The sequence below is a fragment of the Herpailurus yagouaroundi genome, unplaced genomic scaffold (assembly GCF_014898765.1).
Source record: "Herpailurus yagouaroundi ecotype Mexico unplaced genomic scaffold, PumYag 162, whole genome shotgun sequence".
Classification (NCBI taxonomy): Eukaryota; Metazoa; Chordata; class Mammalia; order Carnivora; family Felidae; genus Herpailurus; species Herpailurus yagouaroundi.
Window position 1 is genome coordinate 58,977,518 of NW_024412403.1, and position 27,880 is coordinate 59,005,397.

A 27,880-nucleotide genomic window follows, 5' to 3' on the forward strand; every position below is an offset into this window, starting at 1 on the left:
AAGGAGAATACAGTCAAATAAACATATTTATCAAAAAGCAGGAACATATGTTACTTGAGCTATTGTCACACTAAGCTGATATGGTTGGGAAAATTCCGGAGAGTCACAAGAGCTCTTTAAGAAAAGATCCTACCACACTGAACCTCAGGACTGTTTGAGATCAGTGGTTCTCACCAGGGAAATTTTGCCAGGGCCATTTCTTGTTGCCACGATTGGGGGAAGGGTGCTACTCGCCAAGGCCAAGGATGCTGCTACATAATGTATGGCACAGGACATGACAGCCACCACAAAAAAGAATTATCTGGTTCAAATGTCAATAGTTCCGAGGTTGAGAAACCCTGTTTTATTTTTTGTTTTTTTAATATAATTTATTGTCAAATTGGCTTCCATACAACATCCAGTGCTCATCCCAGCAAGTACCCTCCTCAGTGCCCATCGCCCACTTTCCCCTCTCACCTGCCCCCCATCAAACCTTAGTTTGTTCTCTGTATTTTATTTATTTTTTTTTAATTTTTTTTTCAACGTTTATTTATTTTTGGGACAGACAGAGACAGAGCATGAACGGGGGAGGGGCAGAGAGAGAGGGAGACACAGAATCGGAAACAGGCTCCAGGCTCCCAGCCGTCAGCTCAGAGCCTGACGCGGGGCTCGAACTCCCGGACCGCGAGATCGTGACCTGGCTGAAGTCGGACGCCTAACCGACTGCGCCACCCAGGCGCCCCTGTTCTCTGTATTTTAGAGTCTCTTAATGGTTTGCCTCCCTCTCTGTTTGTAACTTTTTTTTCTCCTTCCTCTCCACCATGGGCTTCTGTTAAGTTTCTCAAGGTCCACAAACGAGTGAAAACGTATGGTATCTGTCTTTCTCTGACTGACTTATTTCACTTAGCATAATACCCTCCAGTTCCATCCACATTGCTACAAATGGCAGGATTTTATTCTTTCTCATTGCCAAGTAGTATTCCATTGTGTATATAAATCACATCTTTATCCATTCGTCAGTTGATGGACATTTAGGCTCCTTCCATAATTTGGCTATTGAAAGTGCTGCTATAAACATTGGGGTACAAGTGCCCCTATGCATCAGCACTCCTGTATCCGTTGGGTAAATTCCCAGCAGTGCTATTTCTGGGTCATAGGGTAGATCTATATTTAATTTTTTGAGGCACCTCCACACAGTTTTCCAGAGCATCTGCACCAGTTTGCATTACCACCAACAGTGCAAGAGGGTTTCCGGAGAAACCCTATTTTAGATCAAGGCTCAGGTATAATAAGAGTAGCTAGCTCTCACTTTACAAAATCTGGACCTCTGTCAAAATAATAATAATAATTTATGTTTGGAACAATTTTCAGTCTGAAATGTCAAAAAAATGTTAAATCAGTGGCTCATTATAGCTAAATAAAACTTATTTTCTTAGGATAAACCCTGAATTACTACTGAAAAATCCAAATTTTGTCTTGAAAATCTGGAGGGTGATTGTGAAATCACACAATGTCTCGGAAGCTGGGAGGATCCACCCTTTGTGTTCTTTAAGAAAGGAAGCAGGATGGAACATGTCATGGAAACCAACTTCAAAAGCCTATGGTTTCAGTCCAAATTCTAAGATGGAATGCACCGTATAATTCAGTCATAATTATTAAGCTACATGTCTTGCTGCAAACATCCAGTTTGTATCTTTTTTTTCTTCTGCATCGAAAAGGTACTTTTTAAACAAATGTAAGGTAATGGAAACAATATTCTTCTACTAGAGAAGGAGACCCTTATAACTCAGAGCCAACTGTAAGAGTTACCCAGGGAGCCCCGCGCATTTCAACCTGAACTGATGGTGTCTTCTGAGTCCCAGCTGCAACGGCAGCACTGTCCTAGGAAAAGACATGAGGCTGACAGGCTAAATGGGGAGATGAGACAAGCCAGTGGGATGGAACAGAGACACCTGACCAATCTCAGGTGGGGCAGTACATGACTCAAGGGCTCCCACTGCTGAATAGAGCTCTATGCCTTCTAACTCTGACTTGGAATTGGCTACAGGTTGTGTGACTTAAGAGAACAGGCCTCAGAAGTTCCAGCAATCATTCAAGACATTCATTCATTCGACAAATACACATTGAGTGCCCACAAGGTGACAGGAACTTTAGAGGTGCTGAGATACAGTGATGAACAATACAGGCAGGGACCCAGTTGCACAGAGCTTACAATCTAGCAGGACCCACTTGCCTAGCATCCTCTTTCACTGTCCACAGAGCCACAGGCCTTTTGGCTCTGCCTCTTTTTATGACTGCACATGACTCTTGGACCTGATGATGTTGGTTTTGATATTAAGCCTTCTCTCAAGCTTTAGTTGGTCCTCACAGTCTAGATCCTTCTACCCCCAAACACTTTGAATAAAATACCAGGCCCAGGATGATTCTAACCATTGTCTAACTCTCCAGGCAAGCACACCTGATCCTTAGCGGGTGGGGGGATCAGACACTGAAAGGTACAGACTGTTGGCAGCAGCTTCCCCAGGGGATGCACCAAAACTACTGATTTATGGGAAAGCATGTCAGAATGGCTGAGGGATGACACCGGAAGATATGCCATCGGACAAGATTGTCAAATGTAGATCACTGGGGGAAGCAGATCATAAGATCAATCGCAGGTCGAGATGTTGGATGTTAAAGTAAGAAGGGGCTCTGGAGAAAGCTTGCTAGCCTGCCAACGTAGAGGAGTGCTGGGAACAGCGGAGGGTGGAATCAGGGAGGTCTGCACAGGGAGCTGGAAGGAAATATAGACTCAGATGGAAGAAAGATGAGAGATGGATCTTCAGACAATCGTCCTGAGCACAGATAGGAAATAAAATGAGTGTCGGGCATGAGAAGACAAGCAGGGTGAGTGCTGACAGTGCTCGTTGGGTGGGCACAGCTTGCTTAGGTGAGGTGCCAGGTGACGGTGAGCTTCAGTTAAGGGCCAAGGATTTGGGCTGGAACGGAATGCCAACAAGGAGCCACCGTGGCTTTGTGAGTATGTGAAAAATATGGGTGACATAGAGGTGATGTGTATGGTAAGTGGTAGAAACAAGGATAGAGCATGCAGACCAAATGATGCAGATTCTAAGCGATGTAAAGTGATAATGATCTGAGCTAGAGTGGGCGTATGCAGCAATGGAGAGTACTTCAACAGAAGATCCAGCATGGCTGGTTTGCCTAAATATGAGGGATAAATAAAAGCTTTTTAGCAGACTATCATACCAGTTTTTTGCCTGGTAATTACCTAAATCTTTAACCAACTACCCCGATTATATTATAGTATTAAGCAATAATATTAATAATATCTGTTAGTATTTGAGTGCCCCTGATGTGCCTGGCAGCGTTTTAAACTAGTAAATGTATTATCTCTTTTAATTCGCCCAACAACGCAATGCTACAGGCACTATTATTATCCCCATTTTACAGATGAAGCTATTGAGGCACAAAAAGTTTAAATAACTTAACTGAAGTCATAGAAACAGCCCTAGATCCAGAAAAAGTGCTGGAGCCCAGACAAGTTTGAGAGCCTGAGCCCTACTGCCTCTGACAGTACAGGATGGGTGCTCAATAAATATCTTTAGACACTGAATAAATCCATTCCTGTGTGAAGCTGGTAGAGCTGATATGAAAAGGTCAACATGACAGTTATGCCTATATTAATCTTTCTCTTCTCTGGATCAGTGTTTTCTGAGAAATGCAGCCTCCAGAAGTGGGGCTAACATTTCCTCAGTCAGAAATAAATTGGAGAAAAAAATCCTCTTCCATCCATTATCCTTCCCTTCTCAACATTATTATAATATAATTTCATTGCCCAGAGATATGTACAGAATTCATACAAAACTCCAGCGCTCTCCTTTAATCCTGGGAAATTCTCATCATTGCATCTTCTCAACCACCTTGCGCCCGGGGCTCATGTTGCAAGTTGTTGAAGAGTTTCTCATTTTTTTCCATACCCGTCCCCCATAAGCCAAGGGTAGCCTTCTTGATGACTAGTTTACTTTGAGTATTTGTTTATCCAGTTTTCCTCCTTGGGAGCAAGGTAGCTCTGGGGGAAAAAAACTATCAGTTGGCCTATTCTTCCGTTCATTTCATAAAGTATTGAGTGTCTCTAAGCACTCCACACAACGTGTGATGAGCTCAGTCCTGCTTCCTGTCATTTCCCCCAACCGGGTCCTAGAAACCCTTCCTAGACCAGAAATCCAGTAATACACACTGCTTTAGCCATTCAGTGAACACACGTTCCCCAAACAATCTGCCTCCCATGGGCAAAGGGTCTTGAGCAGAGATTAAGATTTCACACCATATATTTCCTTTATGCTGGTGTAAAGGTCGGTATGCACATAATCCTGACATTAGGGCTTGAGGAAGCCAACTCACATGTGTTTAGATGTAGTTGATGGCCTATATTCTTTTAAGTGCAGTTCTCCAGTTAATATCATTATGAGTTTAAAGGCTCTTTGTGCTGCAGGTGCATTGATGGAGTATAGTAACACATTTGCAGGAAAGGCTAGGTGGCTATGTGGCTAGACGCTATGTCAAGAGAATAGGATGTCAAGTGAAGATGTTACTATCTGAAAAAATGAATTATATTTTCAGATTCAGTTTTACATAGAAATAAGGCAAAGTCTCGGGGTGCCTGGGTGGCTCAGTCGGTTAAGCGTTCCACTTCGGCTCAGGTCATGATCTCACCGTTGATGAGTTTGGGTCCTGCATCAGGCTCTGTGCTGACAGCTCGAAGTTTGGAGCCTGCGTCAGATTCTGTCTCCATCTCTCTGCCCCTCCCCTGCTCACGCTCTGTGTCTCTCTCTCTCTCTCCAAAAAAAAAAAAAAAAAAAAAAAAGTAAGGCAAAGTCTCGGACATTTGAGCTTGACAAACCAGATCACAGCAGCAGCCTGAACTTACAAATAACTTTCACTTTTACATTTTGTTGAATAAATAAGCTGAAGTGGGTAAAATTAGCAAAGAAAAAAAAAAGATTTTTCCTTTCCCCATTATTCCCTGTCCAAATGAGCTCTGTTGAATAATTTCTCCCTAGACTCTGAAAGCTTTTTTGGTGATTTTCATATAATAAATGTTGTCTGGTCCCTTTCAGACTCAAGAACAGACTTGTGTCAATAATTAAAAAGCCTTGACAAATGTAATGTCAAAACTTGCAAAAACTAATTTGATCCAGAACTTTCTTCCCTTTCTGCCCACTGTGTGTTGGTGTACCTCAGCTGCAGAAGCCTGGGATGCGAGGTTGTGTGTTTTATGTCTGTAGAGGGTGGAGAAAATGTCTCTTTGATTGTGCAGCTCAATCCTGTCTTCCACTCCTGGTTCGGGCCTCGCTTTAGGGGTCATAGCATGCAGAAGAGAAGAGAGAGGTAGATGAAAAAGACCTTCCTTGTCAGGCTGACTGCAATCTGACGTAGGTGCCCTGTGGGTGGGGAGAATAAAAATTGCCATCTTGACCTCATGGGGCGCTCTGGCAAATTTCTCAGAAATTTGGGACTGGCCCATGGCTATTGTCCCCTTGATGCAGGATGCAGGTCCTGCCTCTCCACCAGGCTTCTGTTTATTATCCCCCTATAGCCCATGAGCTGCTGGAGGTCTGTCCCCTTAGGAGCTGTTTGCTCCTCCAGATATTCCTGGGTGAGATTTCTTTCCATGGCATTCTGTTTTATCTGAGAAAACATGCACCTTGGCCTCCTATTTGGTGGAAGTGCTCCTCTTCTCCAACAGGGCCATATCTCTCTTCTCAACACTACTAGTCAAGCATAGGCTCCCAGTGTAGTCTCTTTAGCCTGAGTCAGGCACTGGTCCTCTTCATCCCAAACTCCAGGACACGTAGGCCAACAGCTCTGAGTAGTTCTCTTGAAACCACACTCCACTTGGGCTAAGGTAAGGGGGCAGGTTCTTCTTTTACCCACCACCCACGTGAGAGGGGACCTGACTCGTAGCATCCTGACAACTCTCTTTAAAAAAAAATCCTCACTGCGCCTAAGGTGGCTCACTTGGTTAAGGGTCCAGCTCTTGATATCACCTCAGGTTATGATCTCCTGGTCGGTCTTGAGATCCAGCCCTGCCTGTGTTGGGCTCAGTGCTGAGTATGTAGAGGCTGCTTAGGATTCTCTTTCCATCTCTCTCTGCCCCTCCACCACTTCTCTCTCTCTCTCTCTCTCTCTCTCTCTCTCTCTCTTTCTCTCTCTCTCTCTCAAAATAAATAAATATACCTTTAAAAACAATCCTCACCTGGGGCACTTCTGCCCCTATGAAGTCTTGAGATTGATGATGGACCATAGTTAACAGAACACACTCCACATGCCCCTCATAGGTGGTCCAGAACTCTGCTTTAGAAGTGACAATGACTTGCCCTATAAAATCATTCTTAGCCTCTGGAACCTCATCTAAAACAAAGGTACAAAGAGGTCCATTTGAAAATTCTCTTCTGTATTACCCATTAAAATTCAGCTTTTAAAAGAAATTCAGTGAGACCAATGATGATCTGTCCAAAAAGGAAGTCAAGAAAGCAATCACATTTATAATAACATCAAAAAGACTAAAATACTTAAGAATAAATTTAAGCAAGGAGGTGAAAGACTTGTACACTGAAAACTATGAAACACTGATGAAAGGAATTGAAGGAGACACAAACAAATGGAAAGACATCTGATGTTCATGGAATGGAAATTTTAATATTGTTAAATTGTCCATGCTACTCAAAGTGATATACAGATTCAGTATAGTCCCTATCAAAATTCCAATGGTATTTTTTCACAGGAAGGGAAAAACAATCCTAAAATTTATATTCACAAGAGACGTCACATAGCCAAAGGAATCTTGAGAGAGAACAGCATTGGAGACATCATACTTTCTGATTTCTCAGTATACCGCAAACCTTTAGTAATCAAAACAGTATGGTGCTGGCATAAATACAGACACATAGATTGACAGAACAGAATAGAGAGCCCAGAAATAAACTCAACCATATATGGTCAACGGTTTTTAACAAGGGTGCCAAAAATACACAACAGAAAAGCATAGACTCTTCAATAAACGGTGTTTGGAAAACTGGATGTCTATATGCAGAAGAATGGAATTACAGCATACACAAAAATCACCTCAAAATAAAGTAAAAGACTTAAACATAAGACCTGAAGCTATAAAACTTTTAGAAGAACACATAGGAGAAAACCTTCTTGACATTGGCCTTGCCATTGATTTTTTAGATATGACACCAAAGCCTAGGCAACAAAAGCAAAAACAAGCAAGTATACTACATCACGCTAAACAACTTCTGTACAGCAAAAGAAACAACAAATGTAAAGGTAACCTATACATTGGAAGAAAATATTTTTAAGCCACATATATGATAAGGGACTAATATCCAAAATATATAAGGAACTCATTCAACTCAATAGCAAAACAAAAAACAACTCATTAAAAATAGGCAAAGGACCTAAATAGACATTTTTCCAAAGGAGACATACAAATAGCCATCAAGTACATGAAAAGATGCTCAACATCCCTAGTCGTTAGAGAAATGCAACTCAAAGCCACAATGAGATATCACCTCCCACCTGTTAGGATGACTATTACCAATAATAATGATGATGATGATGAAAATAATAAAAGATAACAAGTGTTGGTGAGGATACGGAGAAAAGAGAACTCTTGTCACTCTTGGTGGAAATGTAAACTGGTGTAGCCATTATGGAAAACAATATGAAAAACATTATGGAAAACAGTTTTTGAGGTTCCTCAAAAAAATAAAAAAATAGAACTACTATGTGATCCAGTAATCTCTATTCTGGGTATATACACAAAGAAAAGAAAAAAAAAGAAAAGAAAAGAAAAGAAAACTAGTCACCTCTAAGAGATATAGAAACACCCTAAGCTTCCATTGGCAAATGAATGGGTAAAGAAATTGTGTGTGTGTGTGTGTGTGTGTGTGTGTGTGTGTGTGTGTGTGATTCAGCCTTAAAAAAAAAAAGAGAGATTCTGCCATTGGTAACAACATGGGTGAACCTGGACAACATTACACTAAGTGAAATAAGACAGAAAAAAACCCTGCATGATCTCACATATAAGTAGAGTCTAAAAGAGTGAACTACATGGAAGCAAAGTGTAGAACAGTAATTCCTGGGGCAAGGAAGAAGAGACAATGGGGAGATGTTGGTCAAAGCGTACAAAGTTGGAATTATGTAGGATTAATAAGTCTGGAGATCTAATATACAGCATGATAATTATAATACTGTATTGAATATTGGAAATTTGGTCAGAGTAAGTTTCGGGTGCTCTCATCATACAAAAAAATAAATTGTTACTATGTGAGGAGTGATACGTTAATTAGCTGACAATACTAATCATTTCACTATGTATGTGTATATCAAATCATGTTGTTACCTTAAATATATACACTTTTTATTTAAAAAATAAAATAAAAACCCGAGGCAAGGAAAATAAGAGCAAAAATAAGCTATTGGTACTACATCAAAATAAAAAGCTTCTGCACAGCAAACAGTCAATAAAACTAAAAGGAACCCTACTAAATGGCAGAAGATATCTGCAAATGATATATCTTATAAGGAGTTAGTATCCAAAATATATAAAGAACTGCTACAACTCAATACCAAAGAAACAAATAATGCAATTAAAAAATGAGCAGAAGACATGGATAGACATTTCTCCGAAGATTCAGATATCCAGCAGACACATAAAAAGATGCTCAGTGTGACTCATCATGAGGGAAATATAAAGCAAAACTACAATGAGATATCACCTTATACCTGTCAGAATGGCTAAAATCAAAAACACAAGAAACGAGTATTGATGAGGATATAGAGGAAAAGGAACCCTCTTGCACTATTGGTGGGAGTGCAAATTGGTGCAGCCATTGTGGAAAACTTGAAGTTCCCCTGCAAATTGAAATAGGACTACCCTACAATCCAGGAATCGCACTACTGGGTATTTATTAAAACACACACACAACTTATCTTTGTCTAAGTTGTGCATGTGTGTGTGTGTGTGTGTGTGTTAATAAAAACAAAAAAAATTACAAAAACACTAATTTAAAGGGATACATACACCCCTATGTTTATTACAGTGTTATTTACAATAGCCAAACTCTGGAAGCAGCCCAAGTACCCCTCAATAGATGAATGGATAAAGAAGATGTGATATATATACATATAATGAAATATTATTCAGCCATAAAAAAGAATGAAATTTGCCATTTGCAACAACACGGATAGAGCTAGAGAATATAATGCTAAGCAAAAGGACTCAGTCAGAGAAATACAAATACCATATGATCTCACTCATATGTGGAATTAAGAAACAAAACAAATAAGCAAAGGGAAAAACAGAGAGAAGCAAACCAAGAAACAGACTCTTAACTATAGAGAACAAATTGATGATTACCAGAGGGGAGATGGATGGGGGGATGGGTGAAATAGGTGATGAGGTTTAAAGAGTACACTTCTCACAATGAAAAAAAAAATAAATAAAATGATTAATAAATAAGCAAATAGTAGATAAAGTAATTTTGTGAAAATGAAGCAACCATGACAAGGTGATGGTTTACCCACGGAGATGATCCACAGAAAGCTATAGTTCTTGGCAACAGTGTAATTGATTGGCAAATAATAAACAGAGCTTTAAAAGCATGGCCAAAGTTGTGGGTGCTTGAAGAAAATAGGGGAAAACAAGAGAAAGAAGAAAAGGAAGAACTTTAATATGGGTAGTTCCTTTCTCAGTGGATTATTAAAAGCAACAGAAGGTAGTAGTCATGCAGAACACCTAATATAGTACCTGGTTCATAAGTTTCAAAATATTACACTGTATGATTTGTCCCCTTAAATCCCTTTGGAACATGGTAGGAACCTAAAGTAGGAAATAGAGTGGTTGATTAATTAACCAGTCTATCTTTGTCTAAGTTGTGTGTGTGTGTGTGTGTGTGTGTGTGTGTACTGTGTGTGTGTACTGTGTGTGTTTTAGTAAAAACAAATAATCTAGGGGCGCCTGGGTGGCGCAGTCGGTTAAGCGTCCGACTTCAGCCAGGTCACGATCTCGCGGTCTGTGAGTTCGAGCCCCGCGTCGGGCTCTGGGCTGATGGCTCAGAGCCTGGAGCCTGTTTCCGATTCTGTGCCTCCCTTTCTCTCTGCCCCTCCCCCGTTCATGCTCTGTCTCTCTCTGTCCCAAAAATAAACAAACGTTGGAAAAAAAAATTAAAAAAAAAAAAATAATCTAGCCCTAGAATTCTGTGTCTCCTTCTGCTTGAGATGGATACTTACGTAAATAAAACCCACCAGGATCACGGTCACATTAATGGAGGAAGAAAATGGGTGGTAAGGAAGAGCAAATATCTACAAAGTTAGCCTGAAAGTTTTCATGTTATATCCAATTTATTTTATTTCCACTACTCTCCTTTTTGCTCACTTTGCTTCACCCAAATCGGCCTTCTCACTGTTCCCACAGCATACCAGAGTTGCTTCCACCTCAGGCCTTTTTACTTTTTCCCTCTGCCTAGAAAATTCTTTCCCCCAAAATCTACATGGCTCCCACTCTCATCTTCTCCCAATCTTTGTTCAAATGTCATCTTCTCAATGAGGCTTTCCGTGACCACCTAATTCGAAACTGTAGCCTCCTGTATCTCACTTCCAGTCCCCTTTCCCTGCTTTATTTTTCTCCACAGAATTTTTTTAGCATCCTGTAGAATTCACTAGTTTGGCCTGTCCCCACAAGAAAGTGAATCCCATAAGGGCCTTTTTTTTTTCAGTCTGATTTGTCGGCTGAGGTATCTCTGTCACCTAGAACAGTGATAACACCTGGCTGTAAGTAAGTATTGATAACTCAGTAAATATCCTGGAGCTTAAGGATATTTTTTTCAAGCACAGAGGAGGAAGAGATTAACAAAGGAAAGGCTTCAGGGAGAGCAGAAGAAGGCTCTATAAAGAAAATGGCACCTGGTCAGGGCTTGAAGACAGGGCAGTCTTACAATGGGAGGCTGAAAGAGGATGATGGGAGAGACACACAGACTATCAATTATCCTGGGAGGTTGTGTGCTGGGGACCATGACTGAATTCCAGGGCTACCCCCTGGTTCTGCAGCAAGGCCAACTATACTTTATAAGTCTACCAGAGTGGAATGAATATAGTCTCTGGTGTCAGACAGGCTTGAGTTCAATTCCTGTCTCTGCTGACTACTAGCCGTGTAATCTGGACAAGTCATTTTACCTCTCAAATACTGTTTCCTCACCTTAAAAACCAGGAGTTAGTATTATCTAGTTCATATGGTTATTCTGAGTATCAAATATGTAAATGCATAAAGAGCAACTATAAAGCTAGACCCACACAAGCCAGTCTGGAAAGGCATGCCATGATCAAAACAAGAGTCCAGCAAAGAAAATTCATCTCAAAATAAATCAAGACCTCTACTTGTATTTTTTATCTCCTTGAAGGAGGAAACAATGACCAAATCACAATTTCTTTTTTTTTTTAATTACCATTTTAACTTTTATCCTCCACTTACCTTGCATCAGTGACTGCTCACCTGTCTCTCTCATTTGCTACAGAGTAAGTTCATATTAAATGATCTTTTTTTTTTTAATTTTTTTTCAACGTTTATTTATTTTTGGGACAGAGAGAGACAGAGCATGAACGGGGGAGGGGCAGAGAGAGAGGGAGACATAGAATCGGAAACAGGCTCCAGGCTCTGAGCCATCAGCCCAGAGCCTGACACGGGGCTCGAACTCACGGACCGCGAGATCGTGACCTGGCTGAAGTTGGACGCTTAACCGACTGCGCCACCCAGGCGCCCCAAAATGATCTTTAAAATTTTAAGTTGTTTGGAAAATATTTCAGCATTTCCCCCAAATTAACTCTCCATGAGATCTCCAGCATTTCCCTTTGTTTCCCTTCTCCGACAGTGAGAGGGACAGTCACCAGGAAGATGGTAGGAGTCCAGATGAAGAGATTCCATTCTGTTTCATAATGTCACAAGGAGCCAACCAGAATTAGCTCTTAAAGAACATGATTCTGTCTCCTCCATTTAACTCAGAACTGACTAGAGCTGTCTTCTAACTTAATTGAATTTCTAGTGATAACATAAAGGGGTAATTTTTAATTTCCGTGGAAAAACATTTTTAAGTTGAAATAGGAATGGGCTAGGGAAGTTTTGAAACTTCTCATCTAACCTCATGGCAGTTTTCAAATTAATATAGGCAAGACATTTTGTACAAAGTAGTGTTTTTCTCCCAAACCCCTTCTTCTTTCCTGAAACATGGGTTATTGTTATGTATCTCTGGATACTTGCAAGGTTTAATAACAATAAGCATTCAAACTGAAGAACATATAAGCAACCAGCAAACAAAGCAAGCAACTCTGTCACTGGGTTTGGCATATTACTCGCCTACACAGTATGTCATAATATAGAACCAAGTATTGAGTGCTGAAGAGGCTTTGCTCTATTATGAGTATAAATATAACCTTGAAACAGAAAGACAAAAAAAAAAAAAAACAAGCTGCTTTATTCACATGCTGAAATATATGATCAACACGAATCTTAAAGACTTGGCTAAGAGGAATAGAAATAGAATTCTTTTAAAATGCTCTATTTGATGTCAAAAGACCGCCGATTATGTCCTCTTACAGTTACGGGTCTCCAGGCCAGGCCCTAGGAAGAGATTTCTTCTAAAAGCAAAAACAGCCAAACAAAACAACGCTGAGAAACAAGCAGTGTTTCTGTCACTAGTGGGCCACAGTTTGATCACTGTCCTCTGCGGCTGAGGCCATGGGTGTGCACCGTGACAAGCAGTGGCTCACAATCTCATACTCAGTTCAGTTCATCACACAGAACAAACCCTCCTTGAGGGCTTACAAAGGCCCAGCCCTGATAGACACGCCCCACACGTTGCTATTGCTAACAGTGCGTGAGACCGCCTATGGGGCCTTTGCACTGTCTGTGTCCTCTGCCTAGAGGCTCCCACCACCCCTCCCCTGCTCCCACTCGAGTCTGCTACATTCCCCAGGGAAGCCTTCTTGAGACTGCATAAGCCGTTTCCTCTTTCACTTGTCCTCATATTTGGACTGGTTTCTGTGATTCTTTGGTTGATGTCCATATGCTCTGAACTTCGACTCCAGAGGAGTGCCGCCAGTCCCAAGCACAATGCCTGGAAGATAGAGGCTCCCAAATGCTGGGTCAATAAGTGATAGAACAGAGGAAGGGGGTAGCAGGAGATAACAATGTGGAGACTGTTGGAGGTCAGGTCATGTAATGCCAAAGGACCTTGAAGCATAGTGTAAAGCCAAGGGGAGTGAGTGGGATTTAATTTACCTAAAGTACTAGACAGTTTTCTAAATGGCTTCAGCTCTGACTTGCACATGAGGATCAGGGTCTCATGGTAAAGGGATCCTTCTTTCAATAACCTGTGCAACCAGGTACAGACCCTCAGGCCAAGACCCAAGCCAAATTCAGCTGGAGACCAATAATGAGCTTGGACTGAAATGAGCTTGGACTTCTTAGCGATATGACGGGGTGTCATTGATCCTTTTGTTCCCAGAAGCTTATTGGAACACATTCAGCCCTCAACAAACTCTGCAGGCCTGTGAGAGGAAGCATAAAGCTGCACTGATATGTATGCCAGGCAAGAGACACAGTGACACAAAGATCAAGGTGGCATGTGAGCCTGGGGCAGTCAGTGTTCCTCCTCTCACGTGGTCCAAGAACAACATGCAGATGCAGTGGAATGAATGAATTCTCCTTTCCCTGCAGTAAACTTGCAGTGAGCTAGGATTTATGTCACATTATTTTCTGATTCTCCAGGAAAGAAATTTAATCAGTCATTTTAATCCACATGAAATTTCTCTGTCAAGTTATCCCATGTCATCAGGATTCCACTGATTCCTGACAGAATTAAATCACGTGGAGCTAATGGTCAGTGTGGGCAATCGCTGGCTGGGGAAAGTGTCCATTGCTTGTAAGTAAGAGGTATTTTAAAATGTGATTGGCAGTTGCTTATTAGACTGAGATTTCTAGGTAACAGCAATATTGCCTACAAATAAATACAAAGGTCTCTGATGATTACCTCTTAGTTCTTTTTCTTCATCATTATTACCACCATTGTTATCATATCACCACTTTAAAACCATTCCTTTCTGCTTTCACTCATGTAATCACTCAGTGAATTCTGCGGAGGTTAGGTCTCAGAGTGAGAGGGGAGGGAGAAGGAAAGGAGGGAGGAAGGAAGGAAGGAAGGAAGGAAGGAAGGAAGGAAGGGAGGAAGGAAGGAAGAAGAATGAATGATACTGGTCTGTGGGAGGTGAGATAATAGACTGCCACCAAAAATAAAAGTTTCACTCTCTCCTACATGAGGAATTGAGTCCCAGAGTAAAGAGATCCTTCTTTTCGTCCTTCTGAGAATTTCTCAAAAACTGGATAGAGTCTTTCTTCTCTTTCTCCTTCTTTCTCCCTTTTGCTTTCACCTCTTCTTCCTCTATTAATTAGGAGAAACACCTATCTCTCAGTATTTCACAGTATCCAAAGATTACTTATGACTAGTCGTTTCTATCCTTCTATGCAATTTTTCCTTGCCTTGTTTTAAAAAGGAGATGAGTGGGGTGCCTGGGTGGCGCAGTCGGTTAAGCGTCCGACTTCAGCCAGGTCACGATCTCGCGGTCCGGGAGTTCGAGCCCCGCGTCAGGCTCTGGGCTGATGGCTCAGAGCCTGGAGTCTGCTTCCGATTCTGTGTCTCCCTCTCTCTCTGCCCCTCCCCCGTTCATGCTCTGTCTCTCTCTGTCCCAAATAAATAAATAAACGTTGAAAAAAAATTAAAAAAAAATAAATAAAAAGGAGATGAGGTTACTTTAAAAGTACATCACACTACAAAAATTTTAAAATAGGTTACCGAAGGAATTGCTGCAGATAGGGACAAAGGTAGAGCCATCTCAGTGAGAGAAATGAAATTCAAATTCATTCTGTGATCCAGTAGCTGGAATGACACAGTCATTCAAGAACCCAGGTTTCTGGCAGTTCTATCACCTTTCATTCGTGGGCTTCTATGCCTCCCTGCATCATAATATCTGATAGTACATGAGGGAAGATCATGGAGGATCTTACATGGGAGGCTTTATATATCAGGCCTTGAAATGACAACCATCACTCCTATTCACGTCCCATTGGCTAAGACATAGTACATGGCCATAGCTAACCGACCACACAGGAAGCTAGGAGATGCAGTTCATGCACACCAGAGAGAAGAATGGGCTTGGTGGTCAGCTGATAGTCTGCCACACTGACCTTTATTCTCACTAAACTCTGGGAACAAGGGCAGTGTTTCTCTCTCATTGTCATCCCCAATTCTCGTACACACTGAGCACTCAATAAGTATTTGCTGGATAAATGAAGCTGTGCATATTCAGTATTCAAAACATTTTTTCTGCCACCCTGATGCTTGTCGCCCATTTTAGTTCCTCATATGGCACCATCTGAAGCAGCCTCTTAACGCATCTCCCCATATCTGACTATTCACGGAGCTTGGGCAGAGCGTGTCTTTGGTGTTCATCAGCAGCAGGATTGCAAAACAATTGTTGTTGATCATTTCTCTAAATTAGTTATAGATGCATAAACCATGAGACCAATTTATCAATGTGTCCTCCATGTATTTTTTTTTTTTAGGGATTTGATTACCCATGTTTTTTTTTTAAATTTTTAACGTTTATTTATTTTTGAGACAGAGAGAGACAGAACATGAACGGGGAGGGTCAGAGAGAGAGGGAGACACAGAATCTGAAACAGGCTCCAGGCTCTGAGCTGTCAGCACAGAGCCCGACATGGGCCTCGAACTCACGGATTGCGAGACTGTGACCTTAGCTGAAGTTGGACGCTTAACCGACTGAGCCACCCAGGCGCCCCACCCATGTTTTTTATTTAAGCGTGTGATTTGCCAGAGCTGAGGTACCTGGGAGGCTGGGATACCATTCACTACTATCTAAAGCTTACAGGTGAATGAGCATACTGACCACCATACTATGAGGATATTTTTCAGAATATTACACACAGTATACAGTATTCTTTTTTAAAAGACAGGTGAGAAATTTATTTTTTAATCATAATAAAAAGAATTGCTGTGTTTCTTTTGAAAATTGACTGTTGTTATGATGGCCACAGATGGCAGAACATATACTCTTTATTTCTTAGCATTGTTACTAGAAAGTTCTGATGAAATGTGGGATCCACATCTGTTAAGAGTACATGCCATCAAGAAATGCATTTTGTGTACCATCCCCACTCAGGTTTAGACAGAGGTTAACATACTTTTTCTAACCATATTTTCCTTGGCTTTAGTTTCCCTTTCTATCTACTTCTATTGTCTTCTTGAATTGAGTATTTATGTATGCAACCTTAAATATATTTTTGAAACAAAGGAGAAATACACAAAAATAAATGCATTAAACATTTGTTTTCCCAAGAGATAAACCATGTTTTCAAATGGAGTGTGATTGGGTACTTTTCACTTTCAATCTATCTTGCTTCATCCCCTGAGGTATTTTCAAATGAATATGAATTCGTCTTTCACTTTGGGAGGAAAAGAGAGAGGGGAAGAATGGGAAATGATAGACTGTAAACATGGGGATGATTTTGAAAGCTAAGAACTAACGTAGATATGTAACCATATTGAGCATATTAAAATATGTACAATCGTGAAAACTCAGTACAAGGTAATTTCCGTGAGGACAAGCACCTCATGTTCATTGTTGAATGTAGACTGGAGCCTGGCACACAAAAGACACCGAAACATCATATTTTGAAAGTGTGAATGTGATACACTTGGAGAACTGAGTTAATATCACAAAAATGATATTGAATATTGGGTATGTAGCCACAAGCATATGCCTTTTGGACTCAGTTGCATCGTTTATAAAATGAAGGCAGTAGGCACTGTATTCACCAAGGTTCTTTCTGATTCTGATATTCCATGCTCTGCGTGCCACCCTTGTTAATTACAGCAGCATATCAAACATGGGAATGTATATACCTTAACACTTTGGGAAATTTGTTTTCAAAATAGGATATCCAGCTACCTCATCAACAACCCTTGGAGATGTGGGTACATCGACTCCAAATACCATCCCTCAAAGTGAGTACAGCAAGGCTTTCCTTATGTGACTTAAAAGAGACAAAACACAAGTTTTAGTATAGCTATGACAATGTTGAGGTTTGGGCAAAAGGCTACAATTTTCATTTAATGTTTGCTATTTTGGTTTTGAGTTGCTCAGTGGCAAATTGTAATCTAAATTGTGGCTATATATTGATATGACAATCACTGTAATCTTAAAAATATGGGTTGGTGAATTATTATACTGCACTTCTCATTTCTCATGGAATTTTAAGATAGCATTAAAGTAATCTTGACAGTACTCCCAGTGATCTGAGTTGGTGACAGGAACAGAAAAAGAAAATCAGTGACAAGTCGGCATTAAACATAAACTACGGAGCTTTTGCTTAATATGCCAGCTGTGTTCCCGTGTAGGAAAGCATATTTTCAATTTCAGATTTCCCCAAAGTCACATAGATTAAAAATTCAGCACATCAAAGTAAAGTCAAATTACAGCTGTACAAAAAAGGTTGGATTCTGAGAATTTTGTCTTTCAGCCAGCAATTCCAATGCGACTACCCAAGGCTTCAACTACTCCTGGACCTCCAGCGGGAAAGATACCAAAAACTGTACACGTGACTGTGAGTCCCTTGGGGTCTTCTGGACCTCATTAATTCATCCGACACCTATAATGGACAACCACTACGTGCTCTGTTCATAATCATATTAACAAACACTAAACAAAGCATCCACTGTGTTTAAAGCACTGCTGCAGTTAGTTGCGAGGGATACATCTGTGAACAAAACGGAGCCAAGTTCCAAATTCTAGCGGAAGAGAGACGGGCACACGGTGATGAGTGATCGGGGATAAATAAAGCAGCGGAGGGAGACCATGAGAATCAGGTGTGAGGGTGGGTTGCTGTTCTAAATAGGGTGGTTTTGCAAGGCTTTACTGAGGAAGGTGACATCTGAGTAAAAACATACCTAATGGAGACGAAAGAGCAGACTATGAGTGTATCTGAGGAAAGAGTGACGTATCCAGAGTACACATATCACTAACGACAATGAGAAGAGGGGGGCGAGTGTGAGGCACAGAAAGGGTCTGGCCATTTAATCTGGCTGCCTCTCAGCAGCCTGTGCTGATGCTGCTTTGGCAGGTAGCAACAGGATCTAAAGAGGAAGTGCACTGCCTCTTAGTGGTAGAAGACGAGGATCTGACTGTGTGGTAGGCGAGTGGCAAGGGCTGTGGCTGCAGCAAAGCCCCCAGGGGCCGCTGGTGCAGAACTCTGGATTTCGCTACTAGGCCCTTTTGCACAAACAGTGAAGGTGTGTGTCTCTTTTAGGGAAGCATTTAAGTTGTACGTTTAAAGCCTCTAAAAGTCTTTGATACCCACTGGCTCAGTCATCTCACTGCTGGGAACTTGTCCTTAGGAGATTAATCGAAGAGCAAATAGCTGGGAACTTGTCCTTAGGAAATTAATCAAAGAGCAAAAAGGAACATGTGTGATATTGCTCTTTGTCGCATTAGTTATTGGTTTTATCTCTTTTGTGGACTTCAGGTGCACACATTTGGATTAAGCATAATTCTTAATTCAGGACACACTTTCACCATTAGTCCGTGCATGATTTAATTTAGTGTAATGAATTTCTTTTAGTATATATGTTAATATAATAGACACCTGTGAATTCAGTGCCCAAGTGCAAGAAGTGAAAGGTGCTCAGAAGACAGAGCACCCCCGGAGATTCACAAATAGGTGTAACTAGAGGTGGCGTGGCACATTCCTGTGAAAAGAAGAGGCGATTAGCAAATGGATCCGGAAACATTGATTATTTATAAGGAAAAAAAGTATTAAAATATATGTCTGCCATGCACATGACAGAAAAATAAGCTCTGCGGCATATACGATCTTTATGTCAAAAGCAAAACATTAAAGCATGTAGTAAAATAAAAGTGAACTTCCTTTTGGCTTTGGGGTAAGGAAGGGCTTAAAAAAGAGACATAAAGCACGAACCATAAAAATGATAGAAAAGCTAGAATATAATAAAATTAAGAAAATTATTTTCATCAAAAGACACCTTAGCAAAAGTAAAAAAGAAGGCAAGCTATCGTGTGGGAGCGGGTATTTGCCACATTATATAACTGATCACTGAAAACTGATCAAGAATACATAATTGACAAAGGAGCAGAACTTTATACCAAGAGTATATAAAGAATGGCTACAGATCAATTTTGAAAAATGCAAAAACATTAGAAGATGAGCAGAAAGGCACATCACCAAAGCTATACCACGGTGGCTAGAAAACATCCAAAGAGGTGCATAACCTAACAATCAGGAAATGCAAATGAAGACTAGAATCAGATAACCATTTCACATATAATCAATCAACACAAATTAAGAAGTCTGAAATTGCCAATTTCTTATATATTGCTGGTGAAAGTATAAACTGGTACCATCATTTCCCATCATTTTGACATGATATTTTAAAGCCAAACATTTTCATACCCTACTAGCCAACAATTCCACTCCTGAATGTATACTTCACCCCGCAACACACACGTTAGTATACCTATCCAGGAGATGTGTACACAAATGTCAGGGAAAACACTGATAGCAAAAACTATACATAACCTAAATGGCCATATCCAAGAGAATAGATAAGTTGTTGCATAGTCCTAGAATAAAATACTGGAGAGCAATGAAAAATGAGTAGATGACAGCCACATACAACAGCATGAATGGATCTTAGTAACATTGTAATGAGTCAAAAAAGTAAGTGCCAGGTGACAATATATGGAATGATATTTTTAAATAAAATTTTAAAGCAAGTACAGCCAGACACCATGTGGCTTAAGCATAATATATGATAAATACTTAAAAACTGTAAAAGCAAGTGAATAATGGACATAGCATGCAGAACAGCATTTGCTTTGCAAAGGGCATACAAGGAATGAGACAAGAAGAAGGCATAATGTTTGTAATTTATTATAATAGTCCAAAAATCTGTGTGTGTGAGTGGGGGTCTGAGGGTGTTAAGGAAAAATACGTCCAATAATAAGAGAATGTGGAATAAGATGAGATCATAATTCAATGCAATATTATGAAGCCAATCCAAACAATAGCCATGCTGTGCTAAGCTAGCCAGGACATCTTATTGTAAAGACAAGGGTACTTGCTGGAAAATTTTTACCCATCAGATATAAATTGAGATTAAAAATCTTAGTTAGATCGGGGATGAAAGTCCATGCTTAACAGACTAACATTTATCTTCCATGGTGTTAACATAAATTTGAGTTTCTAATGAACTTGACGAAACTCTTTCTTTACCTACACTAGTTTGTCATCCTTGATTCTTGATAGTATAATACAAGTTAAGTCCATGAGATCTTTTTTGTTGTTGTTGCTTACTTGTATCCTCAGTGCCTAAGGTATATAGTTGGTGCTCAACAAATATTATTGAATAGATAAATGAATTAATACTTGGTGGTTATGGCGGGAATTATGTAGCAATGCTGATAAAAGGTTATTGGACAATATTATAGGAAAAAGCTATACTCCAACTTAAATTTATGCTATAATTACATATAAATTATCCCATACTTTCATTCTCAGAATAATCCTTGGTGTCTAATGATTTCCTTTATTTTATTTATTTGATTTTTTATTGAAATTATACTGAAATGTAAGATACACAAGAATAGGGACCTAAACCTTTTCCTGCCTTGTTCACTGTAGTATCATAATGACTGTAGCCATGGCAGGCATACAATAGGTGCTCAGCAAATATTTCTTGAACAATTGAAAGAATCTGTGTACATGTGGGTAAAGACAGGGAAGAAAATACATACACACATACACAGTGAAAAGAAATGATCTAGGGTGGCTCAATTGGTTGAACGTCAGACTCTTGACTTCAGCTCAGGTCATGATCCCAGGGTTGTGGGATGGAGCCCTGCATTGGGCTCTGTGCTGAACATGGAGCCTGCTTAATATTCTCTCTCTCTCTCTCTCTCTCTCTCTCTCTCTCTCTCTCCCTCTCCCTCTCCCTCTCCCTCTCCCTCTCCCTCTCCGTCTCCCTCTACCTCCTCCACCACTCATGCTCTCTCTCTCTCTTTCTCTCCAAAAAAAAAAAAAAAGAAAAAGAAAAGATCCACTTAATTGGAATTTTCGAACTTTTTGTTTGCTTTAATTAAATTGTTATTACAGTATTATGTGTGCCCAGAGTAAAAAATAATTCCTGTTCATCCCATGCATCATATCATTATGAAACACAGAGGCTACCCAAAGTATTTTCTGCCCCAGAAACTGGAAAACTAAAAGGGGAGTGCAGGAAAGTGCTTTATAATTTACACAAATATATTCTTGGTCTTTTTAATAGATTTCATAATGAAATGAACTATTGCAATTCTTCATATATCTTTCCTTTCCCACCTGAAAACTTCATTTATCCTCAAACATCTCTTTATCATTCTTACCATAATAGAGCCTTAGAAAATGTGAAATCTAAGAAAGGACTCTGAAACCCAAAAAACAAAATTTTCTCAGCAGTGAAAACCCACATTCCTACTTATGCAAATAAGAATATCTTGTTTACTAGTTGCCATTTTTAATCCATAAGCTTAGAGAAAGAAATTCCCTACAGTGAGTTGCTCTATTTATAATCATTCACAAAAACACATTAGGATCCGACAAGTTAACATTGATTACTCACTCCCAAACTATTTTTGAAACGTGTTTCTACTCGTTGGATTGGACCGTAACGTGACATCCAATATTAGATGATGCATTTGCCAAGATTCATGACAGGCATTGGTAATAGGATTTTTTTTCCTTCTAGTAAGTTTATTTCAGTAGATTTATGAAATGTTCACAGGCAGATAAAGAATGGTAATGGATGGATTTCTGGTGAAATAAACCCACCAACACTGTTTCTAAGGCTCTTGCTATTTCCGAACACATTCTAATGGGATATTTGCTTATACATGCATTTTGTGTAGCTTATATATATTTGGATGTCACTAGAAGATTGTGACTGCATTGCATTTTCACTAATTTATAAGTATATGTTTTCATATATTCTTTTGTTGTCATTTTATCCACTTGAGAATATTAGAATCTAATCCTAGTCCAGCTTCCAAGTTTCCAACAGTCTGGAACAGAAATGTGTATTTTACTTGAACCACTTATGAAATGGGGGTACCAAATCTGACTATCTAAATGCCCAAAATATATAAGGTTAATAACATCCTGAGACATTTGCATCTTGACATTCAAGTGATCAGGCCATGGAGCAGAAAAGTGAAGCTTGATTACTTTTTTTATTTCTGTTTTCCCTGCCATCCATCGGGTCCAGTGGAGCCTAAAGCCACATGAAACTCAGTCAATCTGTCTAAGTTAGACAAGCAGAAAAATGATATGCATCTCCACGGGCCCCTATGCCTCCAATTTGCCTCATTACCAAAATCAACAAGCTCACCATTACCTCACACACGTGCATGGCCACACCCACACCGACACACACCCACACCTGGGCCTCAGAGTACTTGTTCATGACTTCACATAGGGTCTTTATTTTGTTCTTTGACCAAACATTCCTGTTTCTTCAATATTTATGTACTTTTCTTCGCAAATCTTGCAAGTGCATTGTTTTCTCTGTCCTTGGTCCTGGTTGGTTCTTTTCAGGCTTTTGGTAACTGTGCCGAATAATTTCATAGCAACCCCTTCTACTTTCCATAGGCGGAGGGGATGGAGAAGCTGGAGTTGAGGGGTTGAGGGTCAATGGCAAGGACATAGCAATGCCAGAATCTACAACAGTGTTGGGCCCTGCTCCTATTTCAGGCTGCACAATATTCCCTGCAGTCTTGATGTTCCCTGTTGGCTATGATGCTGATTCTCTAAATTCGCCACTCTTATCCTCAAATTCGAAAAACTTATATGTCTCGGATCACTTCTCATTCAATTTTCCTCTTCTGTAAAACACTGTCCTCCTCCCATTCTGTTACCTAGGTTCTGATTAGGTCAGCTACAAATTAAAGATTTGTTTCTCTGATTTTAAGTTCTATCTTCTGTTAAAATGCCAATTTCTGAGGGCATCATGGGTCTCTCCACAGATAGCACACAAGTCTGCCTTTCCAGAGATTGTGAGTGTCATCTTTTTTCATGGTTAGGAAGAGCATGAGGGTCTCATCTATAGAGGAAGTGGTCGTGACAAGAACAAACGTGGTAATTAGTGCCAACATTTGCATCCTGGTGTAAGGAGTGGTGCTGTCCCAGTGCATATTTACCCTGAAAAGGAAGATGGGGTAGACAACCAAGATCACTGAGATCCCTGTATCCAAGCCCTGCATCTCTGAATATTTCTTGCCACCCATGCCATTGTTTCAGGACAATATCAGGGACAGAAGAATTCAGAATGGCTTAAGGATGATTGGATAACTGAGACAAGTCTTGGTAAATGTAAATGTAAAAATGTACATGCAAAAATGATGCCCAAATTTCAGAGAAGTTCAACTTACATCAAAAACCGTACAAAAATAACAGAAATTATCTGTAGCTTTATCAAAAAAGTAGCAGTTTATCTTCAGGTAACTATGGGCTTTGAGATGGCACTAAGTAGATTTTCCTGCAAAGGGAAGAGGTGCCCAACATGTCATGATATTATTGACAACCATAAACTGGCTGCAAAAATGAATGTCAAGAAAGTTTTTGCAACTAAGGAAAAATACTATGTTGTCAAAATTGATTCTGCTTTTACAGTAGAAAAAAAATATCCCTTTATGGTAGAAAGACATGCCAAGGCACATAGGTTCCTTGTTGAACAAGCTTTTCCCAATGCTAAATTTAAATAAATTGTGGAAGAATCCATTGTTATGTTCAAGGAAGAATATAAAAATTTATTTGAAAAACTCCAAAAACACAGCATCCCTGTGTTCATATTTTTGGCTGATAATGGTGATGTGCTTGAGAAGGTTATCCATCAAGCTGGTATTTATCATCCAAATGTCAAAGTAGTGTTTATTCATGGATTTTGATTAAAATGGAGTCTCAAAAGATTTAAAGGAGAATTAACTCATGTATTTCACACACATCATGGTGGTTTGAAGAACACAGAATATTTCAATCAATTAAAAGACAGTAGAAACATAATTCTGCCGAGAGACTCTCAAAGAAACTTAAGGATGGCAGATGGAGTAGCCAATGTGGAACACATTCTGAAGATTGGATATCTAAATGATAGAGTGGATGAGCTTTTAGAAAAGTATTATGTTAGTGAGAGATGAATCATTAGAGGTAGCCAACTCTATCTTACTGAGGATTCTATAAGTAAGTATTCTTCAGGAAGACCTCTTCCTGTGGGAGCAGTTGATACAACAATTGCTCATCTCTTTGTCTCGCTGAAAGACTCTTATGTATAATACATTCTCGCTCTTAAAGTTTTTTCTTTACATTACCTAAGTGTTTTCAGACATGCTGAACCCATCAACTGGAAGCTCCTTTTTCTTCATCTCTCTCAACACACTCCCCACTATATTTTTTAAACAGATTAAAAACAAATCTTAAAGCCAAAATTAGAAAAATAACTTTTGCTTTTCTAAATGGATTCTTATGTTTAATTTTATCACACATTTTCTGAGGAGTCTTTTTTCACTTGGAAAATTCCTAGAAGTCTAAAAAGGAAGATTTATGAAATGGCAAATAATTTGCATAATTTTAAGTCCTACCGTTTTTGTAAGTTGCATGGATCATGCCGATGGTATCACCATCTCCTGAAATTGTGCTATGGTTGGTTATTTTGCCTGAAGAAAATCAGTATTTACCAGAAAAGATTGGCATTCTGGATTTGGTGAAAAAACTGTTGTTTTTTACAAATGGTCTGTATGTACTTGCTGATGATAAACATGAAATGGAAAAAAGAATCTTAATACCCACTTCCCTGAAAGGGTTACTACTTGTTCAACTATTTATATCTCAGCATAAATTAATTTATCACATCCTTTCTTACAAACAGACTTTGAAAGATAAAAAATAAAGTATCAAGCTCTAAAAATAAGTAAAGGAGGCACCATATTGGGCAAAAAAAATCTTGTAAGCTTATCTGGAACAATCTGCCTTCTTCAAAATTTTACCTAAATCCAGTCCTGGTCCCAATTTCTTTTTAATTAGTTGTTGTTATTTGTTACTCAAATCCCTAACTTAATGGCTTAGCCTTTTAAAATGGGCTTTTAACAAAGGGCTCAGTCCATCATCACCTATTGACCTTGGTATTCTTTCTAGAACAGCAATAATAAAAATTAATCAAGATCACTTGTGCAGGGTCAGATAATTGTACTGAAGATAAGAATGTCTCCCTGACCTAGTCACACTCAAAATAGCTGCATGCAAAACCCCCTTATTTCTGGGGTGACCCCCAGTGGAATTAGCTATGGCAGACTGCACTGTGAGCCATCCCTGGAGAGCATGTGGCCACACCTCTTTGAAGGGCCTGATAATATACCTTCAACTGCCTTTGGCACCCAGGGAGGAACCAGGAAAGAGGAGGACTAAGGACTTTTTTTTTAATGTTTGCTTTGGTTTTGCTTATTTGCTTTGGTCTTGACACATAAGAAGACACTTAACTTGGAAAATCGTAGATGCTAATGTTTTAAATAAATGAGCATGGTGTTTTTCTACCAATTGCAACTGTGTGCGACTATAGCTATTTTATTTTACACTACACTATAGGCCTGAAATGCACAGCCTGCCAACAAGTGGAACTTTGCTGCCAGAGATGGGGAACTAAGCAAAATGAGTCGATAGATCTACTTCAAAAGCCATAGGTACTTCCTGAGTTTGCTGCCATCGACTCAAGGGGAAGGTTTGCTTCTGAATCCATCAAGACGACTCACACAGCAGCTAGCGTGGCCTATGACCACAGGGGGCTGATAATTCACTATTGACACAGTTCAGTTTTCATAGCCAAACAAGAATGTCAACTTGTGCACAAATACAAATTATTTTGTTCCCTCATGTGTGTTCTACCAAGGTCTTCAAAGTCCTGTTGGCACCTTTTCTCAACAAAGGGCCACCATAACACAGCCGGGCTTTCATTCTCTCCCACCCATTGGATGGACAAGAGAACAGTTACAACACACTCTCTGTGGCTAAAGGAACCTCTCCTAGTGTTTTCCTTCCATTCCTTCCTCCTGCTTCTAAGTGGAAATAATCAAAACCTTCCCTATTGGAGACATCTAGATCACAAGTTTTCCCTCAACATCCCGCTTTATCTTGGGACATTCGTATGTATGCTGCGGCGTAGTTCAATGATTTTACTTTACATACGCATTAATAATATTTTTTGTTTTATTATTTTATATAAATTACTAACTTCAAGTAAAGGTCAAGAAAGGACAATAAAATAACAACTCTTAAACAGCTTGACTCTTCCAATATATTCTTCCCCTAGCAGGTCCATGGATGCCCAGTGAAACAGACAGTTCATCCCCCTCAGGTGTAGGCTCAACAATTAAAGGTGAGTACTTGGGGGAGATTTAGGGTCAAGGAGTATAATGACCTGCTTTATTTGGGCAGAGGAGGAAAAGCAAGGACAGGTAAGAAACCAATCTCAGGTATTTAAAAGTGTACCTTGATGATGAAAACAGCAATAAATAGAACCAAAATTTTTCCCAGTCACGATCATTCAAAGAAGATAGAGACCAAGTCTTAGATTTTTTTTTTCCTCTATTTTATTTCACAATGAAATCTACAAAATAGCATTGCTCGGCTAAGCAAATTCATTAAAATTGTATTTTAAGTGTTAATTTTCCATTAGAAAATGAGATGATTTGTCAACAGAGATTTTTCTACTAAAATGTTGCAAAAGAAGTTTTATTGACTTTTTCAAACACATTGGAGTGGGAGAATTGGTATTTTGAGTGGCTGGACCCCTGATACCCTGGGAGAATAAGGCTAAGTTGAATTTTTCTATGGCTCCAACATAAGACATTTTCCCATAACCACTTAAATTTCTCATGGAGATTCTTTAGCAGATATTGTTTTGTTATATGTGCTATACAGCTTCTCTCTCTCTCTCTCTCTCTTTTTCCTTTAAACCAATAGAAGGTTTCACTCCTTTGGTAGCTGTTAGATCCTAAGATCCTAGCCTTGCTATAAATTGGTCCTAAGAAAACTTTATACATAGTACCATAGGAGCATTTAGGCCATTAAAATTGAGCCCTTCCAAGTAGCAAGTGAAATCCAATCATGATTCTACACCACTTGATGGGGTTGAGGTGACTATTAGGATCAGTTCGGGTATGTCCTGTATATCTCTAGGTGATGTCTTCACCAGCACAACCAGAACATCTTCAGAAGTTCCCACAACTGCCAAATCTACTAACAGCAGTCACATCCATATCACTGGTGAGTCATTTACCTGTTTAAAAAATTGTGTGTCTTACTCACTCAACAAATAATTTGTCGAGTACCTACCATTTGCCAGACCTGGTGTCGGTTGTTGGATATACACTGTGAAAGAAGTAGATCTTTCTCGTTTTGTACGTAGAAGAGACCTGTGTAAACATTGGCCTTCTGAAGATTATAATCTATTATGGATGATATACAGCAAGTAATCATATAATTAATTTGTGACAAATGCTATGAAATAGTACAAGGCGTTGTCAGAATATAACAGAAAGATCTGATTCTTACTGGGAACAAGAAAGGAGCCTCTGAGGATATATTGAAATTAAAATCTGAAAAATGAGGAAACCTAGCCAGGTGAAAAGTAGTGAGAGCATTTTATCCTGCGAAAATACATCTGAGACC

General features: G+C 39.6%; 1 protein-coding gene and 1 pseudogene across 8 annotated transcripts in view; both read left to right on the top strand.

The window, feature by feature from the left end:
* The window catches only part of CD96 (CD96 molecule), a 94,061-nt gene that overhangs the window by 59,435 nt on the left and 6,746 nt on the right, over positions 1 to 27,880 (top strand). For 3 of the 8 annotated variants that reach the window (XM_040484448.1, XM_040484445.1, XM_040484446.1), the window contains 4 exons: positions 17,052 to 17,120; positions 17,636 to 17,719; positions 26,520 to 26,585; positions 27,389 to 27,475. In XM_040484448.1, coding sequence (XP_040340382.1) covers positions 17,052 to 17,120; positions 17,636 to 17,719; positions 26,520 to 26,585; positions 27,389 to 27,475 — 306 coding nt within the window. Of the gene's footprint in view, positions 1 to 17,051; positions 17,121 to 17,635; positions 17,720 to 23,187; positions 24,136 to 26,519; positions 26,586 to 27,388; positions 27,476 to 27,880 lie in introns of those variants that run through there. The other 5 variants (XM_040484447.1, XM_040484452.1, XM_040484449.1 and 2 more) reach the window with 5 other exon arrangements.
* LOC121036213 (cytosolic 5'-nucleotidase 3A-like) lies at positions 23,312 to 26,542 on the top strand (annotated as a pseudogene).